The sequence below is a fragment of the Panthera pardus genome, unplaced genomic scaffold (assembly GCF_024362965.1).
Source record: "Panthera pardus isolate Hobbes unplaced genomic scaffold, ASM2436296v1 HiC_scaffold_10, whole genome shotgun sequence".
In the NCBI taxonomy this organism is placed as follows: Eukaryota; Metazoa; Chordata; class Mammalia; order Carnivora; family Felidae; genus Panthera; species Panthera pardus.
This window is the reverse complement of record NW_026526655.1, coordinates 74,189,566-74,213,246: the sequence shown is the minus strand read 5'-3', so window position 1 is coordinate 74,213,246 and position 23,681 is coordinate 74,189,566. Positions and strand designations below refer to the sequence as shown.

The 23,681-nt window shown below is 39.0% G+C and overlaps 1 protein-coding gene across 5 annotated transcripts in view; it reads right to left on the bottom strand.

The window, feature by feature from the left end:
- Positions 1-23,681, bottom strand: part of CYTIP (cytohesin 1 interacting protein) — a 76,439-nt gene that overhangs the window by 30,132 nt on the left and 22,626 nt on the right. For 2 of the 5 annotated variants that reach the window (XM_053908649.1, XM_053908648.1), the window contains one exon: positions 2,741-2,900. The exons of 1 other annotated variant lie outside the window; for it this stretch is intronic. In XM_053908649.1, the coding sequence (XP_053764624.1) occupies positions 2,741-2,809 (69 nt within the window). In that variant the 5' untranslated portion in view covers positions 2,810-2,900. Of the gene's footprint in view, positions 1-2,740; positions 3,012-23,681 lie in introns of those variants that run through there. 2 more of the 5 variants (XM_053908651.1, XM_019456816.2) reach the window with 2 other exon arrangements.

Here is a 23,681-nt window from a genome sequence, read left to right as displayed (position 1 = left end):
TTAAACTGCCTTCCAACTGCAACCTACTACCCTTGAGGGAGCGGCCCAGAGGTACAATCACTACTCCTTTGTTATCACCACATTTATAAAGCCTATCTGTATTTCCTCCCGTCTCCTTCCCACACTGTTTCCCTTTGCAGGGATTTTTACCCCCAAAAAATATGTTCAGAAGTAGAAGCTGTACTGAGATGTCTGTCGCCTCCTACAAATACAGGTATTGAGATAAGAGGAACACACAGAAATCTATTTTTAAGCAATTCCAAGTGTAAACACCCAAATGCTTCCGAAGATTAATCTGAAACTACGTGCTCACCAGATACAGCTTTGCAGAAACCAAAGCCAACAATAACGAGAAGTATGAACTGTTGACGTCAGCCCTGAAAGTGTTGAAAATAACAGTGGGCAGAAAAACACCTGCTCATGTGGTTGCCTCACAGGGATCTTGTTGCCTGCGATTCAGGGAGTGCCAAATGGGTGATTATTCTCTACAAACCACTTAAAGGAAATGAACATCCATTTGGAAAAGCCTGAAATGTTGGGATAAACTTGCATCAAGTCTCATTGATGCTAACTGTACAGAATCATAAGTATCATGCAGAAGAGAGTTTTTGTTTTGCCTTCTTTTTTTCCTTAAAGTCATTCTCACAACAGGAAGAAAACACTGTTTGAATAGGAGTTTGCTATGAGAAAGAATAGGAGAAAAGGGAGAAGACGGGGCCTAAAAAGATGAGAACATCAGACAAATTTGTCGGTGTGAGAATGTGGGCATTTGTGTGTATATAGGTTAGATACCTATGCACAATGCATGTGTTTTGTATGCCCAAATCCCTCTCCTTATCTCCTTCCAGTAACCTCGTACTGACTGCCTTCTTTTTAGTGGAAGCTATCTTCCCTCGAGTTTAAGACCAGATGTGACTCCTCCGTTTTCACTGCCTTTCACAGCCAAGTCCCCGGGTCTCCTCTCCATTCTGTCCATTTCCTTTTTCTCCAACTACTATAAAAGTTGGTCCCTCACTGCTAATCTCTACCCACGTACACACCATGTTTCTAGAGTGAGGTTCCTAAAACCCTCTACTGCTCAAACATGCCCAGTGGCTACCTGTGTTGGTCAAATCACTGCTTCCTCAGGGGAAGTGTTTAGTAAAGCAGCCCGCCGGCTTCTCGGCCTTTACGCTAAGATCAACGTAAAGGAGCCCAGCACCAAGGTCTCCACTCCCCTTCAACAGACACTTATTGGGTCTTCCAAACATAATAATGTGCTGTTACCTCAATGTGCCCTAAAGGCCCCGAGATCTGTGCCTTGGCATTAATTATTCCCTTGCTCTGGAATACCGTTCAGAACTGGAACATCCTATCCTTCAAGGTTATATTAAAAGACATGTCCTTGAATTAGAGCATTTATGTTGTGTAATGCCTATTTTGTTCTGCCTACTGAATTGTTAACCCTAAAAGGCCAGGAAATGCGTTCTTTTCATCTGTGTACCTTCTACACACTGCTCCATATCTGAAACCTGAATAAAGACCTTGGTGCTTCCTATAGCTGCTTTATTTTCAGACAGGCAGTAAATTGATAGAAATGTTCATCATTTGATTAAACGTAATGTCATAAAAGCACTTGCGCATTAAACGAAGATCAAAAATCCCAACCATGGCAAATTATGCCCTTATCTTCATTGTGAAAAATAACGAGGAATCAGCTGTATACATTGCTGAGAAAAGATCATGACTCGCCCACTATGCTCTAACTCTCTAATCCTGAAATTAGAAGGCTTAAGAGGAGCACATGATGTACATGGAGGATTGAAGGGCAAAAATTCATGCTTTAAAGCAATTCCAGTTCTGAATTCAGATATGTACTTGGAGCATGATAGCAAGTTATGTAACTAAAACCTGAAGAGGTGCTAGGGTTAAAAAATTATTTTAAAAATTGGAAATTGTAGAATCAAAGAAACGAAAAATAAACTCAGCTGGACATGGATTTTCCTAAGCGAGTTTTCATCTCTAGGGAAATCCCTTACAATAAAAATAAAAATGATAACACGATGGTTGAGCACCAACTTTGTGTCAGGCGCTATGTTAGGCACGGCGCATTTTCTTCACTTACGCCAAAGAAGAGCTCCTTAGGGTGGTTCTATTATTATCTCCATTACAGAGAAAAGAACGAAGTCTTAGGCAAGTGGCTTGCCCAAGGTCCCACCAGCTAGCAAACAGCTGAGCTGGTACTCAATCTGCCAGTTTATCCAGTAAAAGCCTTCATTCCCAATGGCATTAGGTATGTACCTGTGCCCCTGCACTGAAAATAATTTAGTCAACAAACACTGTCCTGGAGAAAAGGTACTCTCATTCCATTGAAAATGACTATCACAGAGTGAGGCTGGGAGGCATAGAATCAATGGGACACATACAGGGGGAAAAGATCAATGATTCTCAAATGGGCCACATCTGCATGCACTCTCTAAGTTTGATGCCCTTAACGATTTTCATTTTACCTGAACACCTCTTCAAATGAGAAAAACAATCTTCTTTTAAGTTTGGCCTTGAAAACAATATTTTATTATGGTCTTAAATCTTTTGGACTAGTCCATGAGCAACCTGGGCTTCTTAGCTGCGTCCTCCCCCATACTCTTAAGTGACTAATTCCAAGCCTCTAAAGTACAAGTTCAGTGCAAAGTCAGATAAACATATCACTCTGCTCCCAAGAGAACAGGAAAACTCTGAAAGTACAAAATAGTAATCATACCTGCTTTCTTCCCCGAGGCAAAGTGGCCACTGTGTCTGCCAGCATTTGAATCCTTCTATTATCATCCATTCGGAAGCTGCCTGTGAGTGTAGAGTCAGAGTTATAAGATGGACCAGCACAGTAGTCCACCAGATTGCCATTGCTGTTCTGTTGCAGGAGCCTTTGTAAAGACATTGTGAATAAAGATTACTCCAGCTAGCACATGGTTGAGTGGCCTTGCAGGATGGGGGAAGCTAAAAACTCTAACCCTCTGACAAGTAATCAAAAGTAGCAAAGCAGAAAGAGCCCATGTGACTTCTGTGGTTTTAGGTACTTGTTACACAAACCCTATCTTGCAGTTCACTCCCATTTCTCAATGCCTTTTTTCTTTAAGCCCCTGGGAGAAACAATACTTTTACCGTTAAAAAAAATCAACTTATTATTTTCTCTTTCAAAAAACCAGAACTCTTATGCATTTATGAGCTGTGGCAAGTTGTGTTCAAAAAACCATCTGCCTTATTTTAAAAGGAAGAAAGAAATATTTCCCCAAGTTCTGCCATTTGCTACCCACCCATTCTCCTACTTAATATGGGCAGTTCAATGTCAAAGTCAAGATACGCATTCAGTTCTTGTGGATATAAGCAAGAATTACAGGGTCCAGTCATAATGTTCTCTTACAAAGTCCTTGTAATGTACTTTCCCCAAAGTACACCCTAGCTCATTAATGTTCATCAAAAAGGCATTATATCTGCCACTTGGATAACCATTCAGCATTCTTCCAGTTGCCCTTCTACTACTTTGTCCTGACTAAAATTATCCATCATCTTACAAGGAACAATGGGAGGAGAAGACCAGCACGTTCAGAGCTCAAAGTTGACCCTCTCTTAGACTGGACTTTGCTGCAGTATCAGCCTATGGTCCTCGGGGAATAATGGAAAGAACAGGAAGTTATCAGGCAAACCAAGGTGGCGCAAGAATGTTTCTTGTTGGTCCCGGCATGAATATGGGTCAAGGACGCCATCATGAAGTACTCAAGATCACAGATACTTTTTTTGGTGGGGGTTTGAGACCTGTAGTTTTGAGACAACTGGTTTCAGAGGAGGAGCGGGGATGTAAGTAGAGAAAAGAATCAAAACAAAAACCAAAAAAAGAAGTTTTACCTACTAGAAAAAGTCAACTGTGATTTTCAAAATAATTGTGAAGGTCAGTAGTAGGATGTAAAGGAGTTAGAAAGTTTTGAACTAAAATGGAGGTCAAGGTAAATCCAGGCCGAACAGAAGCTGCCAAATATAAAGGGTAAAATCTTGAACAAAACGATGTTTCTAAAAACATAAAAATATCTAAATCAGGTATTACAACTGCATTTGCCTTCAGGGCCCAGATGGGTAAAATAATATAACATAAATGTGTAAAACAAAAGAGAGTGGTAGAGACTTTGACAACTAAAGAATGTGTCAGTTATGAAGACATTTATGTGGTGTGTGTGTGTGTGTGTGTGTGTGTGTGTGAGAGAGAGAGAGAGAGAGACAGATTTTAAAACATCTCCAGGCTATGAGGTACATGACTTAAATCAACACTATTAATTGAGGACAGCAGTGCACCTGCCCCCTCAGAATTTTATAAAGTTAAGTAAATATTTTCATATTTCAAAATGCCAAATGGAAATTATACACTTGCCTGATATAAGGCCATATAGCAAAATGACAACGAAGCATTACAGATGGATGCCAAAATTGTATCAATTTAATTTGTTATGCTGACCTTAGCTAATATAAATTATAGAAGTTTATTATTAAATTAAGAAATTAGAAAAAAAAGCTTTACTTATTTTATGACATTTGTTTAAGAAGGAGAATCTTTCAAATAATAAGATCCATTGCTGTGCAACCAGAGACAAAGGCAGAGCTGACATTCAGTCAGTATATACCAGATTGGTCAGTCTTGTTAATTATATATTTAGGACCTGGCCTATTTTGATTGGCCAGTTCCCTTCTCTGATTGTCAAAGTCTTGTGTCATACCAGTTATTAAATATTTTTAATAACATCCTCCATCAAAAATAGCCTTTGTGATAAAATGTGGAGAAATACTAATATTTTCATACAAATATGACTTCAAGCCTCAAACCCTTGATTCACAAAGGTGTTCTACTATTTACAATTTATTTGTTCTATAGAATTTACCTCAGAGTAATTACACTATTCTGAACTCTCTTCCTCTTCATCCTCCCCTTTATTTTATAAAGCTGATTCAGAAAATAAATCAGATCAATCTATCTACCTACTCAAAAGATTTCAAAATTGCCTCATTGTCCACAAAATAAAATAAAATAAAACTTTTAAAAAGTCCAGTTCTTATCTAACTTTATTCTCTGAAATGTCATATCATTTTTTTCAGATCTTTCTTTTGAACTTAACATATGATATTTAGATTACACCTGGAAAGTAAGAGCCAATTTGTATCTTTAAATGTATACTCGTGTCCTATGTATAGAAAGCATTCAAGCAATGTTTGTTAACAAAAAGGGGAGGGAAGTAGATATTTAACAAAAATGAATTAATATTCATCTAAAGCACCAAAGAAGAAAAACTAAACTGGTAGAAAATTCTTGTATTATGGACCCATAGTCCAAAGAGCCACAATCTTACATAAAGAGAAATCTGAGAGATACAGAAAGAATATCTTTTAAAATATGTCTGTCATGGGGCACCAGGGTGTCTCAGTCAGTTAACTACCTGAATTTTGGTTTCAGCTCAGGTCAGGATCTCATGGAGTTGGAGCTCTGCATCAGGCTCTGTGCTCTCTGTCCCTCCCCCACTCATGTTCCCTCCCTTCCGCTTTCCTTTCCCTCTCCCATTTCTCTCTCTCTCTCTCTCTCTCTCTCTCTCTCTCTCTCTCTCTCATCTATCTCCTTCTCTCTCTCAAAATAAATAAGCTTAAAAATATATATATGTCTGTCGTCTACTCAGAAAGCTAACATCCCATTATTGGGGGGGGGACATTCTTATTCGAGGCATTTTTTCATAACTATGCAAATACTCATGGATTGAGTTAAGTTTTAGTACAAATGAATTGAACCCTGAGGAGCTGGAACATGGGCAAGATGTGATAGAGGCCTCTGAGAAGGGTATATACCTAGAGGACGGAACATAGAAAGTCAGGAGGGTCTAGAAGGCAAACTTGGCCAATTCCGTAACACCCATTAAACTCATAGACAGCTATAAGAAGGTTAACAACAGCGGTTTCAGAGCCTAACTTTTTGGATTCAAATCCTGGCTCTGCAAGTAGCATTTGACCTTGGAAAAGTCATTTATTCTTTCTGCTATGGACTGAATTGTGCCCCACTATACTCATATGCTGAAGCTCCAAACCCCAGTGTGACTGTATTTGGAAACAGGACCTATAATTAAGGAGGTAATTAAAATTAAATGACGTCCTAAGGTGGAGTCATGATCCAATAGAATTGATGTCTTGATAAGAAAAGACATCAGAGAGCTAGTGCCTGCTAGCTTGCTCTCTTGTCTCTCTGCCATGTGAAAACATAGGGAGGGGGTAGCCGTCTGCAAGCCAGAAAGAGAGGAAAGAGAGCTCTCACCAGGAACCCAATCTATGGGCACCTTGATCTTTGACTTTCCACCCTCTAGAACTGTAATAAATTTCTATTGTTTAAGCCACCCGGTCTGTGGTATTTGTTATTACAGTATTGGTCCAAGCTGACTAATACACTCTCTAAACCACAGTTTTTACATACCTAAAATAAAAATTTGTAGGGAAGGACAGATAAAATAGTCCATGCATAGCACTTGGTTCAAAGTAGAGTATTATTATTGAATTTTAAGTAATAAGAATTCAAAAGGAAAAACTTCAAAGGAAATTACTTTAATTCCCTATGAAATGCCTTATCTACTACCAAATGCTCATATATGCAGCAAGGGTGAGCAGTCTAAAGGCCAGAGTACATGTGAAAACCTTGCTGTCCTGTACCATTTTGCAATGCTTGCAAAACACTGTCAGAGCCAACGTCAGAAATTTCTGGGTTTCCGTTACCCCTAATTCATCTATTCATTAGAGTAGATATGGGACAGAAGGAAATGGCTGCTCAAAAAAAAAAAAAAAAAAAGAAAAAAAAGAAAAACCCAAGAATTCCTTTGTGTCCTTCAGGTTTTAAGACAGTTGTTGGGTTTATTTTATTTTGGCTGTTTGCCTTTATTTGCACAAGAAGTCTTCATTTGCTTCCTGGAAAACCATAGGGTTTTGTTTTGGTTTGGTGTTTGGTTTTGCTTATTTGTTTTATTTTTGCGTTTTGCCTTCATTTACACAGGAAGCCCTTATTTGGCTACTTGCACTGACATAGACACAGGTTATAGTCACACAGACAATATTTGAGTCTTTTATGTTTGAGTTTATGTAAGGTGAATTTAATTTGGTAGGGCTACTCTCATATCTGAGAGCTGACTAACAGTGACAACTGGTTTGTCCTATTTCTCACCTATTTGTGTGATTGGACTGGGTGGATGGGTGTCTCTATCTTCCTCAAAAACTCTGTGTGGGTCCCTGGGATTCTGAGAGAGTTGCTTAAAGGGAATTCTCCTTCTTCAGAAAAAGGTAAACAACAATCAGGGCTGGCTCTGAAAAATAACAAGCTCAAGAAAGGGAAATAATAGAAACAGAGATCATGAAGTCCCTATATTAGAAACCCTAATGTGGATACAAACCAAATATTAGCTTCAAGTTGTGACGTACTTATTTCAAACCACACACACACACACACGCAAGACTTTAAATCTAATATAAATAATAGTTAACAATAGATCATATCCATTATGTTTTATTACAAGTACAAGGAAATTTTCTGACCTATTAAAGCTTAATCCAACCAGTCATGAAGCTATGGGTAGACTATAGTACCACCTAAGAGATTTAGCTGCTGAATTCATCTAGGGTCCTAAACAGATTATCTAGATCAGTTGTTCATGAATCCATTCAGTAAGATAATTTCAAGCCTTATTTCAAATGTAAAAACAGATTATCTTTGTGCATTCATTTTGTGCATTTATCGCATAGAAACATAATTAACTGCTTTTTAAAAAAATTTATTTACATCATTTTACCTACTTCAGGTTTAGGGAGCGTGCTCTGAGCATGATGGGAATATGCCAAAGATGGGTCTCTAAGAAGGTCCATGTCAAAGGTATAAAGTTGTATGTGGGCCACTTTGAGGTGATACCTATGTGTGTAGGTTTTATCCCGGATCTCTGTGGGTGTGTCAATACATCTATACAAAATGCTTTGTAGGTACGAAGGACTTAAGTCTTCAGGACACAGTCTCTACAAATTATTTTAGTTATTTTAGTTATTTATTTAATTTGAGAGAGAGCGCGCACAAGAGAGAGCACGTGTGCGCGCATGCAAGGGAGGGAGGGGCAGAGGAAGAGAGAAAGACTCTCAAGCAGGTTCCACACTCAGCGCAGAGCCCAACGCAAGGTTGGATCCCAGGACTCCGGGACCATGACCCGAGCTGAAAGCAAAAGTCCGAGCTCAACCAACTGAGCCACCCAGGCACTCCCCTACAATACTTTTAAGACTGTACTCCTCAGAATACAGTAAGAAGAATACTCCTCTTCTTCAGTAAGAAGATCCTTGAGTTACCCGGAGGAGAAAGGTGTGCCAGCTTCTGGAATTTCCAGCCCTGACTTGAACCACAGTAGCTCCATCTTTATTTGCTTTGTACTGTGTTCCTCCTCATACCACATGGTTTCCTTGGCTTAAAAAACGAAAGCTACAGGCTGATAGAACAGAGAAACGAATCACAACACATACTGTGTGAAAAATAATAGCCTGTTAAGTCACTCGTTAAGAAAGTGTCAGTCCGCAAATGAGTTTCCCGGTATTCACAGACATGGCTCTCTTTTGGAGGGAAAAACACTAACAGTGAGATAGTTAGGGTTCATGGGGACAAGCCCCAAATGAAAAACATTGTGTACCTGAGGCGCTTTCTGTTGCCTACTCCTGTGAAACTGTTTCTCCTCCGGGACAGAACCAGAAAGGGGCCACAATGCAGCCTTATATACAAGCCAGACTTAAAATGGGAGACCCCGGCTCCAAACCACACCAATGAGCTTCCTGAATTGCCTGTCAGTATTGACCAATCAGAACAAGGCCCTTCCAACCTTTTTGCAGAAGGGCATTTTCTGTATGGGAGGCCTGCCTGACTGGGGTCTGTCTGTTGGTGCCGTTGCTCCTGTAACAATAGTAAAGACTCTTTAAGCGTGAACACAAAGTAACGAGTGATCAGTAGCCCAAGGATCCGTAATTCTGGATTTGCTGAAAAAAGTTTTTAAACTACTTTTTTTTCCCCATGAATTTATTAAGAGAAAGATGAAGATGCTTTAAGCAAACTGAAGTACATTTTCATCCTAAAGAAGTCATTCTCTGATATGAAGATGCCTTTCTCAGAAATATAAAGTCTCTAAGAGAAATAAATTGGCCACCTAATTACCAGAATATTTTCCTTGCTTGAGGATTATTATCTTAAAAAAAAAGTAGCTATTTTTTTTTCTTTTAAAGTTGCTTCATTAATAAAGCATTTGGGGTATGACCAACACGTTTAAACATAAAGGTCAAAATATGTATTGTTTTTTATTCTAACAACCATAAAATAGGTGAAAAGTATCAGCTACACCTAATAAAAATTACTTCAGTAAAGTATGTGGTTTCCATTTGAACATAGGGGTAATTCACTGAAATGAGTTCATTCAGATCCATTTGAGTCAAAGAATAGGACCTTAAGCATGTGGGCAAGAAGATAAAATATTTACAAATAGATAATATATACATATGTGTGTATACATAGATGAGTGTGTGTGCGAGAGAGAGAGAGAAACTATAATCTTTATTGGTGATATGGTTGCATAACTAGAATATCCATGACAATCTGCAAGCCACTGAAAAGTAGACTCAGTAGACGGTTTTCTTAAGTGTGAGTTTCAAAGGATACCATATAAAGAGAAATGAATTTATCATACTGCAGCAATGGATGAAAAGAACTGAAATAACGGGGGAGAGAAACATTATCAAAAGAGCCAAAAACCATAAAATAGGAATGAACCTAGCATGTTTAAGATTTTATGAAGAACATTATAAAATCCAGACTAAGGAAAAGAAATACCATGTTCCTATATGAGAAGAGTCCTTCTTATAAAGATATCTGTAAATTTCCTAAAGTATTCAATGTACTGCACATCAAAATCCCCACAGGTTTTGTTAGCTTGTTTGTTTATAACATTTTATATATGTTCTTACACTCCTCTGAACAAGAAAGTACACAAGACTAGCGGAGAAGAATTTGAAAATAATAGTGGTAGGTAAGTATGGGAATTGAGAAAACTATCGTACCTGAGTATCAAAAAATATCATAGGAGTTAACACCATCAAATAGAATAGGTCAATAAAAAGAATATTAACAAATAGAATATTGTCAAATGGAAAGAGAATCCCAAACATATCCATGCATATTCAGGTATTATATCATTAAAGCAATTAATTTCATTAGGAAAAGAATAGACTCTTCAATAAATGTGGTTGCTACCCATGTGGAAAAAAAATAAGTGATAGTATTTTATTACGATGAATAATAAATTCCAGATGGTTTAAAAAGTTAAACGTAAGAAAAAAAATTTACATATATAAAATAGTAGTGGAAAATATAGAATATTATAGTAAGATCAGGTTGGGAATGGTTTTCCTAACAATATAAAAGTCCAGACAGCATTAGCAACATAAAGATTAAAAATTTATGTCCAATGAAAACTATAATGAACATAGGTCAAAGCTAAATGGCAGATACCAAGAAATTGTTTGTGATGCGCAATTGATTACAGAAGAAATACAAGGCATCGACACATTTATTAAAGGATATTCAAACATGTTAGCAATCAGGAAAGTAAAACTTGAAATACTAGACACTAATTTTACCCACCAGATAAACAAAAAATAAGAATGGATAATACCTAGTACTGGTTACGTTACAGTTAAGTGGACTCTTAGAACTTTGTAGGAATATAAATCAATAAAGCTTTATTAATAATTTGACAGTATTGGAATCAAAATATACACACCAGGAATTCTACTAAGAATTTACCATACAGAGGTACTCTTAACACATGCAGAAAACAGTACAAAAATGTTTCTTGTGACATCGTTTGTAATTATGAAAAATTGGAGTTTTAAATGTATATATATTGGGAAGTGTCTAAGTAACTGATGATAATTCCATGGAATATTCTGCACCCATTAGAAAATACAAAATAAATATGTACATGCATAAAGATCTTTAAGGGAAATAAAGCAAGAGAAAAGAATAATGTGCATAATAGGATCCCATGTTTGTTCCTTAAAAAAAGATCATTTATGTAGATGTGCACAAACATATGCCAACCTGTGAATACTGGTTACTGCTGGAGAAGGTGCTGTGGGGGCAAGGGAGGAGGGGTATGAAAGAAGCCCTACAAAATTTAGTCTATGTGTTTTGAACCTTTAATAACAAATATGCATTCCTATACTAGTCGGTCAACTTAAAAAAATACCAACAATTCACAGAGAATGTTAAAAAGACAATCACCTTTTGTTGATAATAATATCTTAGCATTTTCAAGGTCACCATACCTGTTTAAGCTTATTGATGAGAATTATTGGATGTGTGGTGTTTGTTCACAGCCTACGATTTTGCTTTATTTAATGGGATATTTTGCACCCATTTAGGGAATTCTTTCATATTTCTTTATCATTTTCTGTCAACCAACTAAACTTCTTCCTCAGGAAGGACCGCTGGACTCCCCACAACATAGTGTAGTAAAGGAGAGGAACACAATCACAAGCCACTGATTTTTATGCAAGTAAAGGGCACCGGTTCGTCCTATTGAAACCCCCTCCTAAATGGCAGAACTGCCAAGTTCAGTTCTCATTAGCCTTCTATTACCCCTCCCCTTCCCCACCACACACGCATAGCTCCATTTCAAAACCCAGATCTTTCATCAAAATTCAAGGTAAACAAGTGACAGTGTTTCTTCTTTTTCCCTCAGTGAACACCTTGCATCACCCTCAGTACTCAGCTTTTTCTTAACTCGCCCAGGGGCTGCAGGCAGTGCCACACCACAGAATGGGGAAGGGTTTCAGAACTGTAGAAGGGAGCTTCTTAGAAAGCAAGACACCTGTCTGGGACTGGAATTTTGCATACTACTTGGAAGACTAAAATACCTACTTGCTAGGTAGGTAATTTCCTCCTGGCCTTTGAATAAAATCCAAACTCCTTAGCCTGCCCTTTGAGGTTGTGTATATTCTGGTAGATCCTATGACCTCATATCATACCACACCCTGGTTACACTGCCTTTCTTCTGACCCTCCAACAGAAAGCAGTTCCTCCTCAGGGCTTCTTGCACTCACTTTTCTCTATGCCCAAAACAGTGCTCTCCCCACCATCTTCAGGTGGCTTGTCCTCTGTCTCTTCAAAGTTCAGCTCAAGTATTGCCTCTTGGAGAGGCCCAAACTATTCCTAACTGAATGGATAAAGGTGTTAAATAAGCCAGTCCAAGCAGAACAACTCTGGGAGGGAGTGTGCACCTTGGAGTTTCCTAAGTAGACAGCTACTGAACACCTGGAGCTGCCTGGATTGACCTTACTGCCTGTAAGGGACTTGCTTTTGACAATAGCAAGAGAGGCAGCAGAGAAAGGCTAGCAGGAAGCAACTTAATGGAGTGTACTTCACCTTCTCCATTTTGGCTTTTAGAGTCTAGAGAGATGGGGTGTGTGTGTACGTGTGCATCAGAAGGAAATACAGAAGAACAATAAGGTAACTCTTAGAATATCAGAATTCTCTATTTTACTTCCATCCCTGTCTACTTACAAAAAGAAGGAAAGACATGAAATCTTAATTTCTCTGAGATCCAAATGTAATACAGGGAAGGACAGTGTATTAGTCATTTCCTTGTGTCCATAAAGTTATGAACAGAGCTGGCTAAAATGGGCATCTATAAATTTTTCCTAACTATTATTTAATGGAAATAATAAAGTCAGACAGACACTGTACAAGGTAGTAAGCACAGGAGACAAACCAATGACAACGCATCCTTCTTTGGTAAATCCATAGTTAGAATCTTCAATATAGAATCAATTAAATATACAACTGAAAAAACATATATATCCTTGAAGTCATAAGAAAATACTAGCTGAATTTACCGAATGTTAGACTGGAAGGAACCTAAGAGTCATCTCATCTAACTCCCTTAATTTTGGGGTAACAACAACAACAACAACAAAAACAACAACTAAGCCCTGGAAAATGTAAGTCTCACTGAAGAGACAGAGTAATTTCATGGCAGAACTATAAGTAGACTGCTTGGTATCCTTCAATCCTACAAGCATTTACTGAGTACATAATCATAGTAACATCTTGGCAATGTCTGAAGTGTTTACTCTCATAAAAATCATAAGAATAGTATTATATTTATCATTATTTTTCAGATGAAGCTCACATACTTGCCTAACCTTACACAAAGAATATCCAGGACAGTCAGGATTAAAATCCACAGCAGACATTTCCAATGATAACAACATTAACCACTATGCAATATTGCTTCCCCAAAATTGCTCTAACACTATGGGGACATAAAGATGAGCCAGATAGGACCTTGCCCTCATGGAGATCAGAATCCAGACATATAGGGAAAAAAGTCTCTCAGAATGATAGCAATTAAAACAATAATTCAAGGGGCACCTGGCTGGCTCAGTTGGTTAAGCGTCCGACTTCAGCTCAGGTCATGATCTCGTGGCTTGTGAGTTCAAGCCCCGCGTCGGGCTCTGTGCCCGGGCACAGCTCAGAGCCTGGACCCTGCTTTGGATTCTGTGTCTCCTCCTCTCTCTGCCTCTCCCATGTTCATGCTCTGTCTCTTTCTGTCTCTCAATAGTAAATAAACGTTAAAAAAAATTTAAAAAAATAGATCTAAAAAATACTATGGATTTACTAAAGAGGGACCAATTATTTCCTCTACTGTAGCTCAGTTCATTCCCCTAAGAAATTTACAATCTAGATACAGTGGTCTGATTTGTACATAATTAAATCATAATAAAAGGAAGAGTACCACAGGGACTGAACTGTGTCTCCCCCCCAAAATAATGTTGAAGTCCTAACCCTTGGTACCTGTGACCTTATTTATTAGAGTGTCTTTGCATACGTAATCAAGTTAAGATGAAGATTTAGGGTGGGCCCCAATCCAGTATTATTACCCGTGTCCTTATAAGAGGAAAACATCATATTGAAGGGAGACACATAGGAATCACACAATGTAGCAGAGACAGATTTTGGATTTCTAAGCTTTGTGGGTGCAAGTCAAGGGACACCAGGGATGAAAGGGCACCACCAGAAGCTGTGAAGAGAAAAGGAAGGGTCTGCCCAGAGTCTCAGAGGACACATGGCCCTGATGACACCTTGATTTCAAACTTCTAATTTCTAGAACTGTGAGAGAGAAAAAAAAAAGTCTGAGTTAAGCGGCTAAGTTTGTGGTAACTTCTCATGGCAGCCCTAGGAAACGCATACACATCCATTCTTCCTTATATTTAAAGAAAGTATAACAATATTAAAAGTGGAATGTGTGGTCAATCTCAAGAGCAGGTGGTTATTCAGCCCCTCCTTGATCTGGGTGCTGATTCAGAACACAGCGAAAGGTCTGTGAAGTGACAAGTATTGACATTTTATACACAAATTCACGACAAGGAATTATGCTGAATTTGGAAACAATGATACTTTCTCTTTAGCCAAGCACTGATCATTCTTTTTTACTAATCACCTGGATGGGGCTGGGGAGAAGGTTGTGAAATGAATGATCTAACCTAAGATAGGTAGACAGCTGGCCTAGTTCCCAAAACAAAAGCCTTGGGAAATTGCCAAGAAGTCCGGACGCTAAGCTTCTGGAGGCAGCCAGCTAGGGTTTTTCCCTCCCCACTGATGGAAAAATACAGGAACTACTGCTTCTCTGGACGAACACGTGATCATATGGTCCTGCCAGTGTCAGCCAGAAAGTGGTCCACATTTCTTGTTGAGCAAGGATATGATCTACTTAAGAGTACTGATTTCCAGTGTTGAGCAAGCCTATCGATTACTATATATATATATATATATATATGCCCATTTGCACCTCTGACTGCAGAGGAAATTGTTAAGATAAAAGTAAGTGAGGACCCAATAAGGACAGTAGCAATGACTTAGGCTCCAGAAGATCTTGTTTCCTTCCCCAGCTCTGCCACCTACCAGTCTGAGGGCTTTGGCAAAGTCAGTGACAATCTGGGGTACGTTTCTCCATGGACTCAATGCCGGGGGAAATGCCACATCATTATGTGGATCAAAATAAATGACATAGGAAATGGAATAGGAATGGAATGGGAATGACATAGGAATGGAATAAATGACATAAGGAATGGAAGATCTATGAGATTGTAGTCTTACAAGAATTTAAGGGTTTTAAAGTTCCCTAGAGGATGCTAGAATTTGATGCACAACCTACACTCTTCTGGTACCATATTTCTAAAAACCACTTTGGTCCACTTCCATTATACACACCATAGCAGTGAGAACGTAGTATTTCAAACCCAGGGATGCCATCACATCAGCTACAGAGTAAGCTTCAGAGTCCTTCACATAGTTTGTGGCCCCTTCCTCGGCCTGTATCCAGGACCCTTTCACAGCTGTGTATCCCTGTGTGTGACCTTACACGTACAGTGCTTATGAAAGGAGTAAGGCCAACCTTTCGGCTTGAGCTCTTAGGCCCCTGGGCAAGTTACTGAACTGATCTGTGTGCTATTGTCCTCACCTATAAAATGGGACTAGTTATACTGCACATCACCAAGGAAAACACAAGAGTACACAGAACCTAGTATTGTTCAGTAAATGCTTCCTGAAACCATTATTACTCATACTGTTTACTCATATTGGCCCGCCAGCCACCCTGGACTGCTGTGTTCCTTCTATACACATGGTTTTTTCCAACTTCTTACCTTTGTTCACAACACATTGTTCACCTGAATCTATCTACACCAGCTCTATCCGTAGAAATCCAACCCATCCTCCCAGGCCTGACTTAAATACCCTATCTTTCACGAAGCGTTGCCCGACGTCCCCAAGCAGATATGAGCATCCAAAACACATTTTTGGGGATCTCTCTTATGATGAATCACATTTCCTCCTCTCCCTTAATAAGTCGTGAGCTCACCTCTCCACCCCCCCTCCCCAGGATAGAATTCTTTCCTCATTCATCTCTGTATCCTTCCAGCTAGCACTTGGAAGAGTGACTTTCTCATAAGAGCTGCTCAGTAAGCATTTGATGAATGCATTCATAACCTGCCCAAAGCTCTGGCAGTTGATTTATTCTCCTGGTGGTTCTTTACTCTGGGCAATGTAGGCATTTGATGAATAATAGTTACTGTGTTTTCAATATCCATGTGTAATTTATGTTTTCTGGATTGTTTGGCTTAATTGTAATGAGTGTGAAATAATTTGGTAGTTTGAAAGGAAAACTTAATATGGTAATAATATACATTTTATACTTTATTTCTGTGCTGGTAAAGTGCCATCAACTGCCATTGAAATACTATACTTTTCAAGGAAAACTTCCACGTTAAATGTACCCATAGACGATAAGAAGCATCCTAATATCAGAAATGTAAACTGTGGAAAAGATATGCATCAGAATTGAAGAAGTGTAATTAGGGCTCCTTTCTCCCAGCATAGACCCCTCAGTGCTCTGAGATGTACACACTTTATAAATTAGACTCACCTAGCCAGTCTTGTAGGGCAGAATGCAGCCTGTCACTTTGTTTCAGACTTCTCTTTTTCTACTTGATTGAACCTCATGTTTTGTCACTTCTGCCTCTAGAATGTCTAACGTCTAACATCTGACCACCTACCTGCCTCTTCCAAGCTCGGGCCCTGGGTCCAGCAGCCTACAACACAACAAAATGGTAGGCAACTGATCTCCCTACGTACAGTCTCCCCCAACCCAACTATTCCTGTCTGACTGTGTCATACCTCAGGCCTACTGAATAAAGTTTACACTTCTTAGCCTGGCATTAAAAATCAGTGAGAATCTAATTCTTACCTAATTTTCCAATCTTAGCTTTTAATCCAAATAAATTTAGAGCCCCTAAGGTGTGAAAGCCTTCCTCCTGAGAATATACCTAGCATTGTTATACCTCAGCATCTTTGTTTAAACTCTCCCCTCTTCCTGTGTCTGGGTGGCTCAGTCCGTCGAGCATCCAACTTTGGCTCAGGTCGTGATCTCACAGTTTGTGAATTTGAGCCCAGCATCGGGCTCTGTGTTGATAGCTCAGAGCCTGGAACCTGCGTCATATCTGACATCTCCCCCTTTCTCTGCCCCACTCGTGCTCTGGCTCTCTCTTTCAAAAATAAATAAACATTAAATAATTTTAACTGTCCCCTCTTCCTAAAACCTCCCCCTCATTTCTATTTGTTGAAACTTCCTCCACTGTTAAGAGCTAAGCTCATGTCCTGCCTCCTTGGTGAAGTATTCCCTGATGAGAGCAGCCAGCCTATCTCACTACCGCTAAACTCCTATAAAATTTAGTATCTGCCTCATTCACACAGCCCTTGACACATCACCATATATTCTAGTCACTTATGTGAATCGTCGTCCTCCTCCTATTAGGATGAGAACCTCATTTTATGTATATTTATCCCCCTCATGGGCTTAAACCACATATTGGTTTAGTAAAAATTGAATGGATAGATATCAAGTGAGTAAACAAGGTTCTTGGAGCAGATAACTCACTTGACCGGATGTCACGTGGAGGTTTCTGGAGTGACATGGGGGGAGTCAGAGCCGATGAAAATTACTGAAATTAAGAATTTTACTTCAAGCTATTCCATATGCTCGTTTGACAGGGCACTCAGGAGCGTGATACAGGAACGACTGGCACGCTTAAGGATGCCCCTTAAAGCTATTGGTAAAATGGCCACTGTCCCTAACCGATTGGTTTTGTTTTGACCAAGTAGAAAACATGCAGAGTAGAAGGGCTAAACTATTAAATATTCTTGGGGTCACGGAGGGGAAACTCTCAAGTGTATGTCACCACCGAAATACCTGTTGTAGGTTAGCGGTGTCAGAAAAAGATGTCACCACTTTACAGGAAAGAGAAGAGGAAGGAAAAATATGTCATTTTGTGGAAAGAGAAAAGGAAGCATTTCACGTCTTCCCTGCTGGTGGTTCAACTTCAGCCGACAGGCTCTGTACCGCGGAGGATTTCGGGACCACCCTCCTCGGCAACACTGGAGAAGCATAAAAATGAAGTCTGTAGAAGAGATGCATCTGGAGAGAGACAGTAATTACTGGCCAGGACTGATTAAAATTCTCGCTAGGACCTCAGAGAAGCGCTGAGCGTGGCTAAGCAAAGAAAGGAAAGCGTAACTGCTGCTTCCCAGAGCACGTGTGGAGTGAGGAACAAAGACAGGAAAATATATCACTGGCTCCTAGCCACAAGCTAAGAAAGTGAACGAAGGAAAAGCCAGATTGTATCGATCTGTCCCTCCTATCTATGATATGATATTCAACGCCCTAATCAGTGTGTAGGACAACGCTTTCGCTCCCTGTAAGCAGATTGTTAATATTCCCTAGGTCTTTCTCATGCTGCTGCATTTCATCTCCCTCAATAACAGCAATCACAGGGGCAAAGTTTGTTTGTGTGAAACACTTGTCTCACTCATACACCTGGAAAAAAAAAAAAAAAAAATCCCGTACGTGTTACACACTGACACACTGATGTTTCCTTCCCTCTTCACTCCAGAAAACAAACTTAAGGTTTTACTCCCTGAACCAGGGATGACAAGGTAGTTTTTGTTTTTGGTTGTTTTTTTTTTCTTTCTTTCTTTCTTTCTTTCTTTTTTTTTTTTTTTTTTTGCCAGGTTGTTGACTCCCACCTTTCCCTGACCTAGAGAGTTGGTTTACTAGCTGGTTTCTCAAGTAGATTTTTAAAAAAATAAATGCTTTTGAAGTATTCTGTCCAAGATGTAGGGCTCACATGAGCAAAGGTCTTCAAGGCAATTAACTTTGATCTGTTTTCCAATAACTGCTAGCTGATGATGTTACTAAACTTATGCCTTTGAACTTTTGCTAAGGATACAAATTCCGTTCAGGAGTAAATGGGGTGGGCCTGGGTGGCTCAGCCAGTTGAGCATCCAACTTGATTTTGGCTTCGGTCATAATCCGAGAGCCCCACATTGGGCTTTGAGCTGAGTGTGACACCTGTTTAAGGTCCTCTCTCTCTCTCTTCCTCCCTCTGCCCCTCTCCCCCGCTCACGTACTCTCTCTCTCTCTCTCTCTCTCTCTCTCACAAATGTAATAATCAGTTATACCATTATAGATTTGTCACTGTCCACTGTATCCCTTGCTTGCTGTTTGCTATCCTTTGCTTAATGGTTTTGTTTCTGGAACATGGTTCACTCTCCCAAACAAATGGAAAGCCAAACCATCTAAATCAATGAACTCCCTAGGAAAAACAGCGTACTTGAAAATGCTGGCAGTGTTTAGGGACACGCTAGTCTGTAATATGGCTTTTGTCATTTGCAAGTGAACCACCATGGCTTAGTGTAAATTTCCCTTTTTCTCCACTTTTTAAATGTGATTTCCCTGAAGGCAGGAATCATGTCATGAAAACTATGGACTAAATGGGATCTTTTTTTTTTTTTTCAATATATCAAGTTTATTGTCAAATTGGTTTCCATCCAACACCCAGTGCTCATCCCAAAAAGTGCCCTCCTCAATACCCATCACCCACCCTCCCCTCCCTCCCACCCCCCATCAACCCTCAGTTTGTTCTCAGTTGGACTAAATGGGATCTTGAAGATCATCTAGCCCTGCTTACCAAACCCTGAGGCCCTCTTTGTCATTCCCCAGGTAAGCAGTAGTTAATTATTTACTTAATTCCGTGGGTGCTTGAAGGATTTAGGTACAGAGAGGAATGCAGTTGTGTGTTATTTTGCTTTTAACTACTGGTAGTTTGTTAGTAATAGTTTTGTAATTGTCTGTCTTTTTCTTTTCCTTATTCCTCCACTTTTTTACAAAAACGCTAACAAGGTTTGCAAAGAAACACAAAATTGGCATGCAAACAAGTTTTGAGAAAAAGCAGGGCAGGCTGAGAGGAAACCAGCGGTCTCCCCAGAAGAAAGTGTACTTGGAAAAGTGTAATTTTTCTATTTACATTCCTTTTTTTTTTTTTTACAGCTGTTTTTTGAAAACGCCAAGAATAAACAAGATACAATGGGCTTTGTAAAGGGAAGGAAAAGAAGATAAGCGCTGCACCCAAATGCCAACATCACAGATTGAATAGAATTGTCCCAGGTTTTATGACTGTTTCATCCCTAGCTTGAAAAATACTGTATATTTTTTGTCACCAAGGCTGATTTCACATACTTTGTACGTTTCTCCTGTATTCCTGGTAGATGAGAAGCCTTCATAAAGTTTGAGATGGGGGGACCTTAGAAATAACTCAATACAATGCCTTCATTTTACTGATGGGGACAGTCTGAACCAAAGAGGTGAAGCCACTTGCCTGGAGAGACATGGAACCCTGGAGTAGCTGCGGAGTAAGGCCTGGGACTTCCACTTCCCACACCAATGCTCCTTCTGCCAAACCACACCACCTTTTACTAGAAGATCATCATTAGAACCTACTTTGCCTTTTTCTTTTCTTCCCGCATAACTCCAGGCTACTAGACTTTCAATCATTTTTATGATCTTTCAACTAATCAGTAAGATTTTGGCATGGTGTAAGATCACAGGTAACTTTTCAATAAAATATAAAACCATCAGTTCATTTGCCCATAATGGCATCTATTGTTCTAGCTCTCTAGCTTTACTAGTTTTCTGTTCCTCTTAATAAAAATAGTCCTTTGCTGCTATTTTCTGTTTGAAAACCAAACTCTCATACATATTTCTGGTTTTTGCTCTTTTCCTACTCCTTTTCATGTGCTACAGATCAGACTGCTAAGATTTCTGAAGCCTGACACAAGAATCGCTTAGTGCTCAATCCCGCTGCCTTACTGCCTGTCATCCGTCCATCAATTCAAAAATGAATATGTAGGAATGTATTTCACAGTCTTGGCAGGACAAATTTTTTAAAGACTCTGACTGATTTACAACATTTAACCAAATTGCTAGAAATATACCCTGACAAAAAATAACCCTCAATACTAAAACATAATTATAGGAAAGAAAAAATAAATTCTTTCTTCAGGTACCTGGAAAAAAGTCTGAGTTATAACAACACCGAATGAATTACTGTTTTTTGTTTTGTTTTGTTTGCCTGTTCTTCTAAATTAAATAAACTAAAAAACTTTTTTATGCTTGGCTATTTGAGGTGGGGTAGGAAAGGAGATAGAATATAAATTCAATCATGGTAACTGGCATTTCAATGGAAAACAAGATTAACATATTAAAACAATAAAAACCCATTGTACTAACTACATACAGTGGGTTAGCATGCCCTTCTTCCATGAGAAAGAAAGATACTATGCATATGAAAGGGGTCTCACATCCTAATAAATATTCTCTCTGCTAAGCCCTTGGTGTCTCAGGTAGAAAACTGGGAAATGCAAACTCAATTTAATACACAAATAATAAAGTTTAAAAAACACACATGCACACTGCCACAGGGTTTTTGATCAATATGAGTCTTCGTAAGAATAAGAACTTGGGGGTAGTCATTCCAAAAATGTTCCAAGTGTGCTGCTTAGAAAATTATGCCTTCTTACCTCTGGAAGAATAAAATGGAAAGAAAGAAAAAGAAGGCAGAACATAAGGAGAAAGAGGAGGAAAATAGGAAACAAAGAAGAATAAGAAGGAAAGCAGCAGGAGGAGGAAAAAGTCAGACTCTTCCTGAGTTAGGGGAAGACTCTCACAGAGAGAGGAAGATAGTTCTGTTTGCACCCAGATCTTGTTCAACTTTATAATTCTTGTCTTTCTACCCAACTGTCTTTTCTAATCATCATTCTGTCCACACTAAAGGTTCATCTAGAATCACAAAATTTAAAAGATATGATTAGAGCAAAAAAGTCCTTGGGACAATCCCCTTCTTCTGCTACATTTGACACACAAGGAAACTTAGGTAGAGACAGTGTATTAGATTTGCCCAAGAACACAAAACATTATTCTAAATAAACTAGAAGAGATAAATTCATTCCAAAACAAATTTACTCAGAGTAAGGGGTGGTAAGAGTGGTCTTTTACATCAGTTTAATAGTAAGTTACACCTGCGTATGAAAACACTCAAATTGGAGGATTAAAATGTCCTTTGTGAAAAACCGGTCACAGGAGTATCTTTTCCTGGTCCCTGAGTTTCTTAACTAGAAGAGCCTGAGTTGAACTGGTTGGCGAAAAGCAAACTTTGGCCCACTCAGTTTACTTCATATAAAAAAACTTAAATATGGAGACTAGTGATCGAAGCAAAGAAAGTCCCAAGTTTAGCATGTCATAAGTTATGGATATTTGGAAGAAGATGCAGAGAAGAAATCAGGAAGAAGCTAAGAGTTGAATGACACGGTTTGGATAAAACACAAAGGCTGACCTGATAACTAGTCTGTTGATTAACTACAAGAGGACAAGACTTGATGTCCAGACAAGAGCAACCCAGTTATTACTACTCTTCAAATGACTACTTGAGGTGACATTTTCCAGAAAAGAAAGACCATTCAACATTAGCATGTACTGTCAAGGAATTTGTGGAGTGTCTTTTTTTGGAGTTTTACAAAGTTAGGCAAGACTTCTAGGGAAGAGAGTTGGATGAAATCCAGTGGTTACATATGAGAACTGAGCATCCTTAAGTACCCATCTAGCCCTAACAAGTCAAGCAAAGGATCAAGAATGTAAAATAAGGTGGGGGGGGGGGGTGCCTGGGTGGCTCAATTGTTAAGTGTCCAACTTTGGCTCAGGTCATAATCACGTGGTTCGTGGGTTCGAGCCCTGCGTTGGGTTCTATGCTGATGGCTTAGAGCCTGGAGCCTGCTTTGTATCTCCCTTTCTCTCTGCCCCTCTACCACTCGTGCTTTGTCTCTCTCTGTCTCTCAGAAATAAATAAAATTGTTAATTTTTTTTGGAAAAAGAATGTAAAATGAGGAAAAATATTGTATTCTCTTTTAAAAGTAAAAAACAGGTAAAAAAAGGAAATGACCTTAGTCTATCTCCTAGCATTTGCAGAAGAAACACATTGTTTGCATCTACAAGGACTGAAAGACACTGTCAAAAATTATCAGTTTGTGGGGTGACGGTTCCTGCCAGAGTAACCTAATTGTCTTTGACTCACTTTTAATCTGGGTGGATGTGGTGAGAATGGCTGATGTTGCTTAACAGCATTTAGTGTTGGTGTTAAATATAGAAAATTCACAAAAAAGATTCTTATCTACAGAGGAGTGGAAAACATTGTTATACATGATGAAACAGTAAGACAGAGAGGAAGGTGGGAAATGTCCCCCTTCCTGTCACATAGTTCATCTGTGAACAAAGTTCCCTCTGGCTTCAAAAAAAATAAAAAAAAAAAAGACCTGTGCTCAAGAGAAATAGGTAAATGTGTGGTCGGGACTGAAAAAGCAAGTCCAATATGAATAACATTACCCCCAAGAAAGTATACATTACCTGAAGGTAATGATGGAAAATGATGCACTATTCAAAACTGAAAACAGGATAACTAATTATTACAAGGTACAAAGAGAGTCAATTCTGAAAGTGATACCTTTTAATATGAGAGAAGGAAGATTTGGAACAACAAATCACAAAAACAGCTTTTCTTTAAAATAGCAGTTTTATGACTTTACTGTACAATTTTCTGTGACCCTAACCCTCAGTCTAGCTTACACATTAGTTGGATCTTATTAATCTAGTTGAAGATGAAAATACACACTGGTGGTCTCA